The 14751-nt window shown below is 65.3% G+C and overlaps 1 protein-coding gene across 1 annotated transcript in view; it reads right to left on the bottom strand.

Annotated features, from left to right (window-relative positions):
* COTL1 (coactosin like F-actin binding protein 1) overlaps positions 1-14434 on the bottom strand; it is a 34143-nt gene extending 19709 nt beyond the window's left edge. The window contains exons 1-2 of the mRNA XM_062176393.1: positions 14298-14434; positions 14125-14207 (exon numbers count right to left, since the gene is read on the bottom strand). Of these exons, the coding sequence (XP_062032377.1) occupies positions 14125-14207; positions 14298-14374 (160 nt within the window). The 5' untranslated portion in view covers positions 14375-14434. The remainder of the gene's footprint in view (positions 1-14124; positions 14208-14297) is intronic.
* Positions 14435-14751: the final 317 nt, after the last annotated feature.

The following is a 14751-nucleotide window of genomic DNA, read 5'->3' on the forward strand; positions in this document are numbered from 1 at the left end:
CAGGCAGGAGTGACAAAGCAGAGGGGTGAGCGGGGACCACGCAGGGGCGCTGAGTGGTGGAAACAGAATGACAACAAAAATGCGGGTGGGAGAAGGAACAAAGCAAAAAGGGGGAGCCAGGGGTCTCCGGAATCACCAAGCCGCCCGGAGGAGCTCTCCAGTCAGTTCCCAAAACTACGAGGGGCACATAAACCCCCCACGTGCGCCGGACCTCCCCGCACCCCTCCCGCCATGTCCACGCCATCTTCGATCTCAGCGCATCGCTGCTGACCTCACCCAGAGTTCTCACCAGGGACCCCGGGTCCCTGCCTCCTGCCTGGGGGACTCCAGGCTCCTCTGGCCGTCCCCAGAGCCCGCCCTGCCTAGGTCCAACCCCGGAGGACGAAGGAGCAGCGCCCCACTTCCTAACGCTTCCGCAACTGCTCTGAACAACCTCACTACACACAGGACGACAGGCAGGGTGGGGCAGGGAGAAACGCAAACGAGCAGAACCACTGCTCTTGCCCCCTCGGAGCCCCTAGCAAGTGGGCGACACAAGTGCTCCTGGTCTTTCCGGTGTCTCCCAGGGGGCCCATCTTTGTCACACCCCACACTGAATCGATCGAAGTGTGCTGCCACACAGCATCTGTGGGCCAGCACTCAACTTCAGAGCGAGACAAAAGAAAGGAGGAAGCCGCTGCTCTGAGGTTGACCTTACCTTATATAGACTGGGGGAGCAGCTAGGCAAACAAGCTCAGCCGGGGGGGAAAAACAACCCACAGCCAAAGAGCTGAGTCGTCAGCTCCCAGCGAGGAAGTGGGTGGGAGTGCTGAGACCCCGCTGCCCAGGGCAGGGCCCGGCTGCCAGGCGCTCCCAGCAGGGGGGCGTCAGGCAGAGAGGGGGCGAGGCCTGAGCTGGGCAAGCGGCCTCCCGGCAACCAAGAGAAAAGCAGGCTCGGCTGCCTGGGCTCTGAGGCCGGAGGCTGGACAGAGCCTGGATCCCCCGCTGACCTTCCAGGGAGAGCTGTGGTTACCCGAGGGCCCTCATCGCCCACTCTCTCGTCTCAAAGTCACTTTGAGAATTTCTCCTGATTGCAAAAACCTTAAAGAGAACAAAACCCAAAAGCTTCCGGTCCCCACGAAAAACACATTCTGCAGGGGCAGGCCTCGGGCGGCAGGGGCGGCACCAGCCAGGACACCCGTTTTCGGGGTGCCTGCTACACACACCCTGGGTGCCAGCAGGCGATGCCTCGGGTCCCTGGGCGCCACGTGGGCGACCTGGAGGGAGGGCCCATCTCCTGTCTCTGGCCTGGCCCAGTCTGGGTCCCTGTGGGACTTTGGGGCATGAACCCAAGGACCCTCATTATCTCCGTGTTTCTAAAACCCTCCAAATAAATTTTTCGAATTTTTGAAAATCTGTAAGGTGTAAATATAAAATAAAAACCATTACCCAGAAATAAAAGCCTGCTTCTCGCAGACGCCGGGGGAGATGCTGTTTCCTACGCGCCCCCCCTGTGGCTGTGGTCCCACCCACTCCCCGAGCAGCGGCTGCTCCAGCGATCCCCAACTAAGCGAGTCAGCGTTCAGTGCGAATGACCCAGCTTTGCTGGTGTGCCAGAGAGCAGGAGAAAGCGGAGGCCGGAACAGCCAGAGGCAAAGAAAGGCTATTACTCTGCCGATCCCCAGGGGGGCCATGCTCTGGATACCCACATTGAGCAGCGAGCGGGCCGGCAGCGGCCCTGTATACCCGCACTGACACCACGCGGAAGATGGGGTGTGCGACTCCCCCCGCGGTGTGCAGGTTGGCGGCGGTGGAGGGCCCCGGACAGCTCTGCGCGCTGCTCGGCTTCCACAGCCTCAGCCACCGGACCGACAGTCTGCGATGCGCCGACCTTGCTGAATGAGAGCCTTGCAAACCACACAGCCGAGCAGAGCGAACAGGACAAAGGCAGAGCCGTGGGAAGGGGAGGTTTCAGGCCAGCAAGGAGCTGCAGAGACAGGAGCAAACTACCTCTGGCTACACCAGAGCGGGCTTCACGAGGAGGGCACGTGTGGTCTGGGTCCACAGAAGGCGTCGCCGCCAGGGCAGCCAGGGAGGGGCTCGGCCTAACTGCAGAGGGAGGGTGGGTCGCACAGGGTCTGCCCCCTCGGCCACCAGCCCCTCTCTCTGTTTCTGCCATGGGCCGGAGGGCGCAGGCGGCCCCTTCCAGCTGGGCACGCTCAGCGCGTCCCCTTCCCGTTCCAGGCGAGCTTGCTCCCCACTGTGTCGCAGGTGCCTGGGCAGGCGGGGTCTGACACCCCATGCCAGGCTCCATAAACACTTCTGGAACAAATGAAGTTCTGGAATAAGTGAAAGACACCCACACATCCTCACCGACTCCACAGAGGTGTCCCCACCCAGTGCTCGGCAGAGTTGGTTCAGAGGAGGGGTGGGGGTGACGTTTTATGGGAATAAAACCAACCCTCCTCTGGGGATGTTAAAGGTGCCACTTTGGGGCTGGGCTGTGGTGCGGCCGCCTGAGCCAGCATCCCTCATGGGCACCAGTTCTCTGCTTCCAGCTCCCCCAGAAAGCAACGGAACACGGCCCAAGGCTTGGGCGCCTGCCGCCCACGGGGGAGATCTGGGTGCCCCTGGCTCAGCCCTGCCTGTCACATCAACCCATCTTTAAAGTCCAGTCTCTGCGAGAGCGGGAACGGCCGGACGGGCAAGGGCTGAGCCCTGCAGACACAGTGGAGGCCGAGGTCAGCCGTGGACGCCAGCGCGGCTCCAGCTCCCTCCGTGCGACGACTTTGGAGAGCGCGTGAAAACAGAATCAAAAGGTAAGTTGATTGGGGGGCTCAAAATTTTAAAACCCACACACCTGCGTCCCTGCCGCCACAGGGGGCCTCCTCCTCTCGTGTTCAGAAGCTGAGGAATCACAACATAAAACGTGCCCTCGGTCTAGCCACGTGGCGCGCGCTGCGACGCACCCCACTGAACTCCAGGAGCGGCGCCCAGCACACAGCGGGCCCTCAGTGCACAGGCGCACGGCTGGCCGGCCGAACAGACCAGGAAACGGAAACCAGCGGGACACACAGGAAGGAGCAGCCAGGATCGGCCAGGGCGGGCACACAGGCTGAGTGGCGTCCCAGGCCCGGACGCGGTGAACACAGGCCCGCCGTCCTCTGGCACGGGCCCCCAGGGTCAGCCCCTCCCTGCATCTGCAGCCAGGGTCTTTGCAGCGGTCCCCTGCCTCCAGCTGACCCCAGCCTGCCGGGGGCTTGCCGCTCTTCCACCCGCAGACCCGAACAATACGGCACATTTTAGACCCAGGAAAGGGGACCCAATGGCTCCCGGGCAGAGGCGATGACCTCCAGGGCCGTCCCCCCACCTCCCTGGGAAGCAAAGAGCCTGCGGGAGCCAGGGTCACTCCCAGAAGCCCCCCCAAGGTTTTCTACTCCAGCCACAAAGGCAGGAAAATCGCCCGGGGCAGCACATTCCCAGGCAGCCAGCCAGAGGACACGCTCTGTTCTGAGCTGCGAGCTGCGAGAGAGGAGCCTCCTGTCCCCCTCCAGCGTCCCCTCTCCTGTCCCCTCCAGCGTCCCCTCTCCTGTCCCCCTCCCCTCTCCTGTCCCCTCCAGCGCCCCCCTCTCCTGTCGCCCTCCAGCGCCCCCTCTCCTGTCCCCCTCCCCTCTCCTGTCCCCTCCAGCGCCCCCTCTCCTGTCCCCTCCAGTGCCCCCTCTCCTGTCCCCTCCAGTGCCCCCTCTCCTGTCCCCTCCAGCGCCCCCTCTCCTGTCCCCCTCTCCTGTCGCCCTCCAGCGCCCCCTCTCCTGTCCCCCTCCCCTTCCTGTCCCCTCCAGCGCCCCCTCTCCTGTCCCCTCCAGTGCCCCCTCTCCTGTCCCCTCCAGTGCCCCCTCTCCTGTCCCCCTCCAGCGCCCCCTCTCCTGTCCCCCTCCCCTCTCTTGTCCCCCTCTCCTGTCCCCCTCCCCTCTCCTGTCCCCCTCCCCTCTCCTGTCCCCCTCCAGCGCCCCCTCTCCTGTCCCCCTCCCCTCTCCTGTCCCCTCCAGTGCCCCCTCTCCTGTCCCCCTCTCCTCTCCTGTCTCCCTCCAGTGTCCCCTCTCCTGTCCCCCTCCCCTCTCCTGTCCCCCCTCCAGCGCCCCATCTCTGTCCCCCTCCCCTCTCTTGTCCCCCTCTCCTGTCCCCCTCCAGCGCCCCCTCTCCTGTCCCCTCTCCTGTCCCCCTCCAGCGCCCCCTCTCCTGTCCCCCTCCCCTCTCCTGTCCCACTCCAGTGCCCCCTCTCCTGTCCCCCTCCAGCGCCCCCTCTCCTGTCCCCCCTCCCCTCTCTTGTCCCCCTCTCCTGTCCCCCTCCCCTCTCCTGTCCCCCTCCCCTCTCCTGTCCCCCTCCAGCGCCCCCTCTCCTGTCCCCCTCCCCTCTCCTGTCCCCCTCCAGTGCCCCCTCTCCTGTCCCCCTCTCCTCTCCTGTCTCCCTCCAGTGTCCCCTCTCCTGTCCCCCTCCCCTCTCCTGTCCCCCCTCCAGCGCCCCATCTCCTGTCCCCCTCCCCTCTCTTGTCCCCCTCTCCTGTCCCCCTCCAGCGCCCCCTCTCCTGTCCCCTCTCCTGTCCCCCTCCAGCGCCCCCTCTCCTGTCCCCCTCCCCTCTCCTGTCCCACTCCAGTGCCCCCTCTCCTGTCCCCCTCCCCTCTCCTGTCCCCCTCCAGCGCCCCATCTCCTGTCCCCCCTCCCCTCTCTTGTCCCCCTCTCCTGTCCCCCTCCAGCGCCCCCTCTCCTGTCCCCTCTCCTGTCCCCCTCCAGCGCCCCCTCTCCTGTCCCCCTCCCCTCTCCTGTCCCACTCCAGTGTCCCCTCTCCTGTCCCCCTCCCCTCTCCTGTCCCCCTCCAGCGCCCCATCTGCCTGTCCCCCTCCCCTCTCTTGTCCCCCTCTCCTGTCCCCCTCCAGCGCCCCCTCTCCTGTCCCCTCTCCTGTCCCCCTCCAGCGCCCCCTCTCCTGTCCCCCTCCCCTCTCCTGTCCCACTCCAGTGCCCCTCTCCTGTCCCCCCTCTCCTCTCCTGTCTCCCTCCAGTGTCCCCTCTCCTGTCCCCCTCCCCTCTCCTGTCCCCCTCCAGCGCCCCATCTCCTGTCCCCCTCCCCTCTCTTGTCCCCCTCTCCTGTCCCCCTCCAGCGCCCCCTCTCCTGTCCCCTCTCCTGTCCCCCTCCAGCGCCCCCCTCTCCTGTCCCCCTCCCCTCTCCTGTCCCACTCCAGTGCCCCCTCTCCTGTCCCCCTCTCCTCTCCTGTCTCCCTCCAGTGTCCCCTCTCCTGTCCCCCTCCCCTCTCCTGTCCCCCTCCAGCGCCCCATCTCCTGTCCCCCTCCCCTCTCTTGTCCCCCTCTCCTGTCCCCCTCCAGCGCCCCCTCTCCTGTCCCCCTCTCCTGTCCCCCTCCAGCGCCCCCTCCCCTCTCCTGTCCCCCTCCAGCGCCCCCCCTCTCCTGTCCCCCTCCCCTCTCCTGTCCCACTCCAGTGCCCCCTCTCCTGTCCCCCTCTCCTGTCCCCCTCCAGTGCCCCTCTCCCTGTCGCCTCCAGCACCCCCTCTCCTGTCCCCCTCCAGCTCCCCCTCTCCTGTCCCCCTCTCCTGTCCCCCTCCAGTACCCCTCTCCGTGTTCCTCCAACACTAGGCTGTGGGTGTTGGGGAGCAGCAGGTGGCAGGACTGGGCCAGGCAAGAGCCGCAGCTCAGCCTCGGGACGACGCAGGTGGTGCCTTCCTGTCTCTGGGCTTCAGTTCCGCAGCTACAAAATGGGACTGACAACAGCGCCGCCGACGCCGAGTCACAGGGCGGATGAACCGGAACCACGAGGCGCGGCGGCAGGCAGGACCTCAGCCGCCGAAGATGTGCAGAGCTGTGAACACGTGACCTCCCGTGGCCAAGGGGCTGTGCAGGTGGAAGCTAAGGCTCTCAAATGGAGAGAGCATGGCGGGGGGGGGGGGTGTGTGACAAAGAGCCCAAAGTTATCACAGGAAGGAGAGGAGGCGGGAGGGTCTGAGCCAGACAGACGGACGGCATCACGAGACGGACCACGGAGGAAGGGGCCAGGAGGCAAGGACTGGCAAAGGTGTGTGCCTGGAGCCTGCAGAGCGGCCAGTCCCGCCCACAGGCGCCTGGGAGCCCAGGGAGCCTGGGGAGCCCTGTGCGGGGCTCTGGCCTCCAGGGCTGCGAGCCGCCACGGTCGCGCTGCTCCAGGTTGCCCGGTCGGCTGTCAGAATTCGCACACGGCCGGCCCACTGGTCCCCAAGCCCATCACCGATTACCATCAGCACGGAAGTTCACATAAAGGCACGGTCGATAAAATAAGTGAGGAAAAGGGAGGGGACCACAGACCCGGCACAGGACTCAGAACCAGGCGTACAGCAGGTGAACTTCTGAACGTGCCAACAGAGGACACGGTGAGACGCCCAGGGGAGAGCCCTGCCTCCAGAAACAGACCCCAGGGACCGCCCCCCTGCAGGCCCCAGGCTGAACCTGACACGCCGAGCCACACAACTGGGGAGGCCAGCTCTGCAGGCAGATCCAGAGCCAACCATGATCACAGGGGCTCACGGGGGCTGGCATGGCTCCTGGGGGCGGCCACGGCACCTCACTCCTGCAGACCCTCTGGAAGGGCCACCGGGCTACTATTGTGGCAGAGGGGACAGCTCAGCACTCCCAGGGGGCTGTCACTCTGCAGGCACTGGGGATGCAAGAGATGGGAGCAGAGCAGACTTTGGCTCCAACTCCAGCAGGAGGGTCTCCGCGACCAACCGGGCAGGCAGAAAGATGCTGTGACCTGCGGGCCTGCTAAGTGCTGGCTGGAGCCCCTTCTTGGTCTGTGTCACCTTTCCTTCCGTGTGGCAGTGGCCGGGTGGACGCACCAGGGCTCTGCTCTGTCGCTGGGCCCTCTCTCTGAGCCTGGGAAGCGGCTCGGTGCCACAGAGGCGAAGCTTCAAGTACAAGGCCCCTCAAGCCCCCGGGGGGTCCCTGGGGAGAGTGAGGCTGTGAGCCCCGCCTCCTAGGGCTGTGCTCCATGGGGTCCTCCAAGGAGCCAGGCCTTGGAGTTCCAGGGGCCCAGGGCAGTCACCGCGGGACAAGGAGCTCCTTGAGATGGGAGCCCAAGTGGCTTCGAAGGCTGTTCTGGAAGCAAGAGACAAAGGCAGGAAGACCCAGCACTCAGTGAGAAAACTGCTCGCCCAGGCTATGGCCTGTGGCTCGGGCCACTCCAGGAAGACTGGCACCTGAGACAGCCCGCTCTCCGGGCCCTCGCCATGGAGTTGAAGCAGACGTGAGCGCAGCCGGCCACAGTGTGAATGGGGGGACACGCGCACGGGCCTTGACGGCTGTGTGGGAGTCCTTGGCGCAGGCCGACGGAAGGCTGTCCACAAGGTACAGGAAAGGTGCGGAGGGGAGCCAGTTCCCGCTCCTTCTCAAGCCAGCAACCTCGGGTCAGCTCCTCATCAGAGATGGGGACAAGTCCCACTCACAGGTGCCAGCGCACTCGTTATGCCCTCATGGGGAAAGGAGACGAGCAAACACAGGCAAAGCACCACATGGTGAACGTGGTCAGAGTCCCCGGCGCACGCGCCAGGCGGAGAGAGCTGTCCAGCTCCTGCCACGCTGTCTGTGCGCAGGGCCAGGATGGGTGGACGCTACAAATGCTCTGGGGCAGGGCGTGCCACCAGCCTGAAGCTTCGAAAACCATGTCTGGCGTGGCACCCAGCAGGTTCAACAAGTGTTCCAGAGGGGACAAGGCCATGCCCGAGGGTGGGGCCCCGGGGAACACCCACGCTTGGGGCAGAAAGGGGAAGGGGAGGCTGCAGAAGGAAGTGAGAACAAGACCAGACAGACACAGAAGGGGAACTCGCGCGGGCGAGTGGAAGTGGGGGGGGGGGGGCGGCGTCACTGATGAACGCTGGAGGGGGAGAAAGTGCAACCGAGACCAGGAAGGCCACTGGACCTGGGCACTGCGTGCCTCCCGGCCGCGACGGGGAGAGGGAAGATGGGAGCTGGGCGGGCAGCTGCCCCTACAAAACCCACAAGCGCGCTCCCCAAACCTGCACGCCGACTCTGCGGACCCCCAGGGAGCAGACGTTCCACCGAGTCCTGCCGGGACACCCACGCTTCCCACCACGCCCCTCAACCTGCACCCCGGGCGACCGGCCACAGACACAAAAGCAAGCACGGAGATGACCGGGCCGGAGGACAAAGGCGCTGTCACAGGCCCACGCACCTCTGCCACAGAACACCCAGCAGTGGGGCCCCAGGCCTCCCCCAGCGGAGGTGCGGGGCAAGCAGGCAGTGGACAGAGCACACGGGCCCGGAGTCAGCAGCCTTCCCAGCACTCGGCGGGTGCCTGACGATCTCTGCTGATCGTGAGCCCGACAGACCGTCGTCCTGGCACGGCCACAGAGGCCACGCTCTCCTGGGTGTCACAGTCCTGGGGCCCGGCGGGCAGCTTCTCTCCTGCCCTTCCTTCCTGGACACTGAAATCCCAGCACATGCGCAGCTGGGGGGGAAAACTGCCAACTGCACGTGTGCCGTGCCGGGAGCTGCCCGGAGGCTCTGTGTGGCCAGCGCCTGCTCTGCCTCCCAGTTCTCTCCTTTGGTTACCTTAGGAGCCACCGCTCACCCTCAGTGCCCGTCATCCAAGTAGGGCTGACCCCCGCCTCAGAGGGCCATCACCCAGGCCTCTGCTGAACCGCTTGTCACTCCCCACCCGGGGGGGGGGGGGTGGTAAGAGAAGACAGTGCTCGGCCAAGGACAGCCTCTCCCAGCGGCTTTAACAACCATGCCAAGCGGTGAGTCCATTTCTCCTGACATACCCCCGTGACGGGGATCTCACTACCTCCTGCGGTATCAACCCAAAATCCACGAGACATCTACCGTTCAGCCCCCTTTGCCACGGGGGTCAGGGTGGGAAGAGGAACAAACACTGGCGACGCCCACCCCTCCCGATGCGATCCCTCACACTGCCTTCCCCATGGGGCCTGCTCTCCAGCTCACCCCAAAGACTTTCAAGTCGCTGCCCAGCCTGGATTCTGCCCCCCGTGCCCGACCAGGATACAGAATCCACTCGCGCTGGCTGCAGAACAGGACACATTAATCAGCTCATACAAGTGAACCGTCTAAGGCGGGGCTCGGGCAGGGCTGGAAGCAAGAGCCAGAACCCTGCCATCCAGGTGCCACTCCCTCCTCCGGCACCGCTCGGCGTCTCAGGGAGAGGGGGCCTTCGTTATTCTCCCAGTTTTAATCCCAGACGAAAGATAAAGGGACCCTTTCCCGACTCTGTCCAAAGTCTCAGAGACAGACATGATTGGCTGGAGCCACATGAGCCCAACCTGCACCAATTGGTTCGCAGAGGGCATGGCTTCCTCTGATTGGCCAGGCCGGGTCATGTGTCCGTCCGATGGGGAGGAGCAAGCTCAGTCCCACTGGAATGGCACTGACAGGGCAGGATTCTATGAAACAGAAGGGACAGAGTCCCCCAAAGGAGAGGATGCAGCAAGGAGAAACCTCAACGCCTACGTCTTTCTCCGTGAGCCACGCTTTGGGCTGAACACTACAGGCGGCCCAGAGCATCATGGGAATACCACCTGTACCATCAACCCAGCAACATCACAGGGCATCTACCCCAAGTCAGGCTTCTCGGCCAACACCACCCCCACGAGTGAACCTTCTCCGGGCACCACCCACATGTCAAGCTGACGCTGACCTATCCACTGGTGTGCGCTGGCGAGCGGCACATTCACCGGGTACTACTGCACCCCAGGCAGCGCCCTGCCAGTCTCACATGCACCCTGCCACATCTCCCTGGCTACACACCTGAGGGCTGCATGCAACCAGCATCCCACCGGGCAGAGGGGGAAACTGGGAGCCCGGGCAGGAGGCCACAGTTCAGGGTGAGACACGGCCCCCCGCGGGAGCTCTGAAATCCATGCCAGCCCAAAACTGGATGCATTCCCGGATGCCTGGATTCCCTCCAAAATAGAACTGCCAGCTGCGGGCCCTCTGGGGCCCTACCCTAGGTGGTATTTCCATGGGGAACACCCTAGAGGGTCTCAGAGGGCAGTGGGGGCCACAGTCAGGGGAGGGGCCTACTGCAGGATCCCTTTCTCTAGCAGAAAATACACGCGGGGAACACTTCAGGAACACAGATGGACATGAGTGCTCCGTCCTGGGTGCTGAGAGCAGAGCTCCGTGGGCACAGGGGCCTCCTTGCCCTCAGTGCCCGGGAAAGGGCCCCTGTGGCAGCCGCCCACATACACTGAACGAATGAACAAAGTCCCCAGGGGCAAAGCTGCCTCTGCACCCGAGCTGGGCCGCGCTCACCTTGGGCTCTGCTGCAGTGATCCACAGGGAACGTGCATCGTCCCCAAGACTCAGGAACGGAATGTGGTTTCTCAGACCAGGCCACCGTCTCACCACCCACCCGTGATCTGCAAGCCCCTACGCTGCGGCCAGCGGTGTCCCATGCCCATCGTCTGGCTGAGGGCCCTTTCCCTTGGCCTCTGCCGCCCGGGGCCCTGGTTCCTCCTGCCTGCCTGTAGCTCTGCTGGTGACCCAGAGACCGGCCCACCCAGCGCGGCTCCCACCCCTCCCCGCCCCACCCTCCTTGCCGCGTGCTCTACTTTGGCGGCACTTAAGCCCCACAAACAAAACGACAATCGCGGCAGTTTAACCTGAGCAGCACTTACTGTGTCCTGGGTACCACGGCTTCCTGGTACCCACACTGTGGCAGGAGGCGCACCAGGGTTACAGGAGCGAACCTGCCCCAGTCACGTGACTAGCAAGTACTTAAACCCCAGCCACTGTGCTAAACACTGTGCTAAACACCTCACCAAGGACTGGCAGCTCGTGCAGGCACACCCGTATGCGTGCCACACTGGCCAAATGCCCACCACGTGGCAGCCTGGGGCCAGGCACCTTCTGTGTACCGAGCTGGGCGTGCACAGGAAACCTGTGAGCGGGCAAAGCCCACAGTCAGCCCAGCTCCCGCTGGCTGCAGAGCAATGACGAGGACAGCCGGGCGCTCACCTTGGAAGCCGTCTCAGTTAACCGGCCTAGGCACCGGCGGGAGCCCCTGTCCCAGATCAGAAGCCTACACCACAAAGGCAGGGGTGCAGCCGCCCAGGGCCACACAGCGAGTGCGAGGCAGAGCTGGGATGTGAGCCCGGAACTTTCTGACTGCAACCCCAGCAGTTGCAGCGATCACACGGGGCTGAGTGAGTAGCAGAGTCTGGGACGAGAAGGGAGAAGGAATTCCCCGTCGGGGGCGTGTCACACAGTGCCAGGCTGCAGGTGCACAAAAGTCCCTGCACAGCTACTGGGCAGGAGACGTGGTGGGGGCCAGCCGACTGGGAAGCCGATCCCACAGCCCGCGCTCAGTTCATGGGCAGAGGGCAGCCAGGGAAGGTTAACAAGCAGAGTGACTTGGGTGAAAACTTGCTTTGGGGAGATTTTATTCAGGCAATGAGGAGCAGGGACACAAGACAAGGAAGACGGAGGCCCACGAGACCAGGATGGCTGAGGGGCAGAGGGTGCACCTGCTTCAGGTTTGCCCCCCTCGGGAAGCAGCACCCACCCTTCCCTCAGGAAGCCCCCAGCCCTCACTCAGCCTCCTGGTTTGGGCGGCACTGTCCCCTCCCCCACTCCAGCGGGCGGCATGTGACCCAGGCTTGTCTCCCAGAGGTTGGGAGATGGGCACAGGACCCCCTGGCAGAGGCTCCACCTGGATAGCCCTGCCCACAGCCCAAGGCTGGCGGCCCCACCCAAGCCAGCATCCCCCGCTGCCCCCGGGGCTGGCAGGTGGAGGAGCAGCACCCCAGGTGGGGTCCAGGCAGCCTTCCCGGCCGCTGTGTACCTACACTGCATCTCCATCAGGAGCTGCAGGGGATGTTTGGCTTCATCGAGTGTGCACTGGGCTTCCCCCACTGCGCCACAAACATCTCGGGCAGCAGCCGGAGCCAGGCTGGTGCCAGGGAAGACACCGGGCAGGGCTCACAGAAAGAACCTGGAGGTAGAGGAAGCCCGGCAGCAGCTCCAGGGAGAGGCCAGGCCAAGGGCTGGGTGGGCAGGCAGCGCCCAGAACAGCTGGGGGGAGGGGGAGGAGAGACAGCAGGCCTGAGGGCGGGGGAGAGCCCAGGAGGGAGTGGCAGCCGGGAGAGAAAGCCCCTGAGGAAACCCCACACACACACTGAACGGAGGGAGAAGCCACAGTCCCTGAATCCTTGCAAGGTGCATGGAACCAGAGGCCCGAGGGATGGGGCATCTCTCCTCTGAGCCCCCCAGGATACCTTGCAGGACTCAGGGCCACCAGAGAGCCCGCCCTGCAGCGGAGCGAGCAAGCAGACAGTGCCACCGAGGTGAGCACCCCGACCACTGCCTTGGCGACAGCCTGAGGCCCCAGCTCAGCGCCACCTCTCCCCCGCTGTGTGACCTCAGCCAAGCCACTTAACCCCTCGGGCCTCCCTGTAGGGCAGACGGGTCTCAGACCGGTGGCACAGAGCTCTTCGGAGACAGACCCAAGGTAAGGTGTGGCAGGTGCAGGGACCACAGGCAGCAAGTGACAGGCACAGGGACCAGGGTAAGGACACGGCAGCGGGAAGGGACAAGGTTCTCAGAGGAACAAAAACAGACCCACGAGCAGAACTCGCCTCCGTGCGGGTCCGACAGATGGCCGCGGAGCACAGGCACGCTCCGGCTGCAGCAGCCCGGCTCAGGGACCAGCAAGCAGCAGGGAGAGCATTTTTAGCTCCCCCGCCAGACTCCCCACTCCCACCACCGTGTGGGGAGCAGGGGTCCTGAACACAGTCGCGGAGCCACCAGGGAACCACGTGTGCCCCGGGCCCGGGCACCGGCCAGGGCCGCAGAGACAGGACAACATGACAGTGTCTTTCCCCAAAATCTGTCCCTTGCCCTGCTTCAGGGAGAGCAGTGAGGGAGAGCAGCCGGCTCCGCCCGCATTTCCTGCCCTGGGGGCTGGGAGCCAGGGCTCCAGAGGCAGAGCCTGAGGTTCTGATCCTGACACCGCGTGGCCCTGCACACCTCCCAAAGTGCACTTCTGCCACCGTGACCGAGAGTGCACAGGCAGCTGTCGAGGGGAAATTCACACACACACACACACACACGTGCAATCTGCATGTGAGCAGGAGCGTGCATGGGGTGGGGGCCTCCTCAGGGACTTCCTCTCCCCCACCCCACCCCCTCTCTCAAACCTCTCCTTCCCCTCCCCCCAAGCTGTCCTCTTCCTCCTCCCTCCCTCCCTCCCTCCCTGTCTCTTTCTCTCTCTCTCAAACACACACACACACTCACACACGTCTTACACCCAGCCCACAGCAGATACTTCGTAAATACGCTTGGACTCGACCTAAATAGGAAATATCATTCAGCTGAGGACAGAGGCGCCCACGCCACGGCTGGCACAATTCTGGGCTTATTCACTTCACAAAGGGCTGGGCAGCCGTACCAGCACCGCCCTGGCCACTACACACGCACACCGCACACCCAGGAAACCCAGACCTCCCCCGGGGAGGGGGGGTGGGGCTAGGCGAAGCCACATGCCCAAGGGAAGTGGCCCTGGGGGCTATGCCGCCTTTGTCTGGAGTCAGGCTCCCAACCTGAGGCCCGCGGCTGGGGGCAGGGCCAGGGTCTCCGGTGGTCTCCTAAGGTCCTCTGGCCTCCCTCAGTGCCTTGGGATTTCCGGCTGCACCCGGTCCCGCCCGCCCCTCCGTGGTCAGGGCGCTGGGAAGCACAGACAGCATCGTGCGCTGCACCGGGAACCTTTCCACCCAAGCGTACACCTGCGGGCCCCTCCCAGAATAAAACCAGAGACATCCCCAGCTCCGGAGCCTCCCGCGTGCCCTCCTGCCCAGGGCCACGCACCCCCGCGGTTCTCACTTCTCACTGACAGAGCCGGATTTCCGACACAGACTCATGGCGAGCGCTCCTTTGTATCTGGCTCTGTGGTCTCCAAATTCAAAAAAAAAAAAAAAAAAAAAAGGCCCCCTCCTCGCTAACCGGGTTACTCCTCCCAGGGGCTGGGGGCGGGGGCGCGGAGGGCTCCAGCCTCCGGGGAGCAGCCCCGGGCCGCGCGGGCAGAGCCCTCGGCGGGGCCCGCCTCACCTGCGCGCCAGGCCGGGCGCGCCTACCTGTGCACTGCTGGACGAAGCGCTCGTACTCGGCTCCCTGCTCGCCGGGGACGATGGTGCAGCCGTCGTACCTGAACGTCACCCTGAGGCGGGAAGCAAGAGACACGCGCGTGAGCCGGCCGAGCGCCGCGCGGCCCCGGGGGCGCGGCGCGCGGGCCGGGAGGGCGCCTCACCAGATGACCGCCGAGCCGTCGTCCCGCACCAGGTTGTACGCCGCGCGGCAAGCCTCCTTGTCGATCTTGGTGGCCATGGCTGCGGCGCCGCGGCGCGGGTCCTGCCGGAGCCACCGAGCGCGCCCCGCGCGGCCTCAGGAGTCCGAGCGCGGCGGGCACGCGCCGAGGCGGGCAGGCGGGCGGCGACGCGGGGGTGCGGGCTCCGAGCGCGGCGACCGCTCCGACTGCGGACCGGGAGCGCGCGGGGACCTGGGCCGCGGCCGCCCCGCCCCCTCCGGCCATTGGCCGTGCAGGCGGCGGACGCCCCGCCTCCTGGCTGTCATTGGCAGCCCAGCCTCGGGGGCGGGGCGTGCCCGCTCCCCGACGGCCAATCCCAGCACGCTCGGGTTGCGCAACACTGCGCCGGTGGGGGCGGAGGCGGGGCTCTTCCCTGGTCCCTCTCCCGCTCCCTCCC

This window comes from Lepus europaeus, chromosome 19 (assembly GCF_033115175.1).
Source record: "Lepus europaeus isolate LE1 chromosome 19, mLepTim1.pri, whole genome shotgun sequence".
NCBI classification, from domain to species: Eukaryota; Metazoa; Chordata; class Mammalia; order Lagomorpha; family Leporidae; genus Lepus; species Lepus europaeus.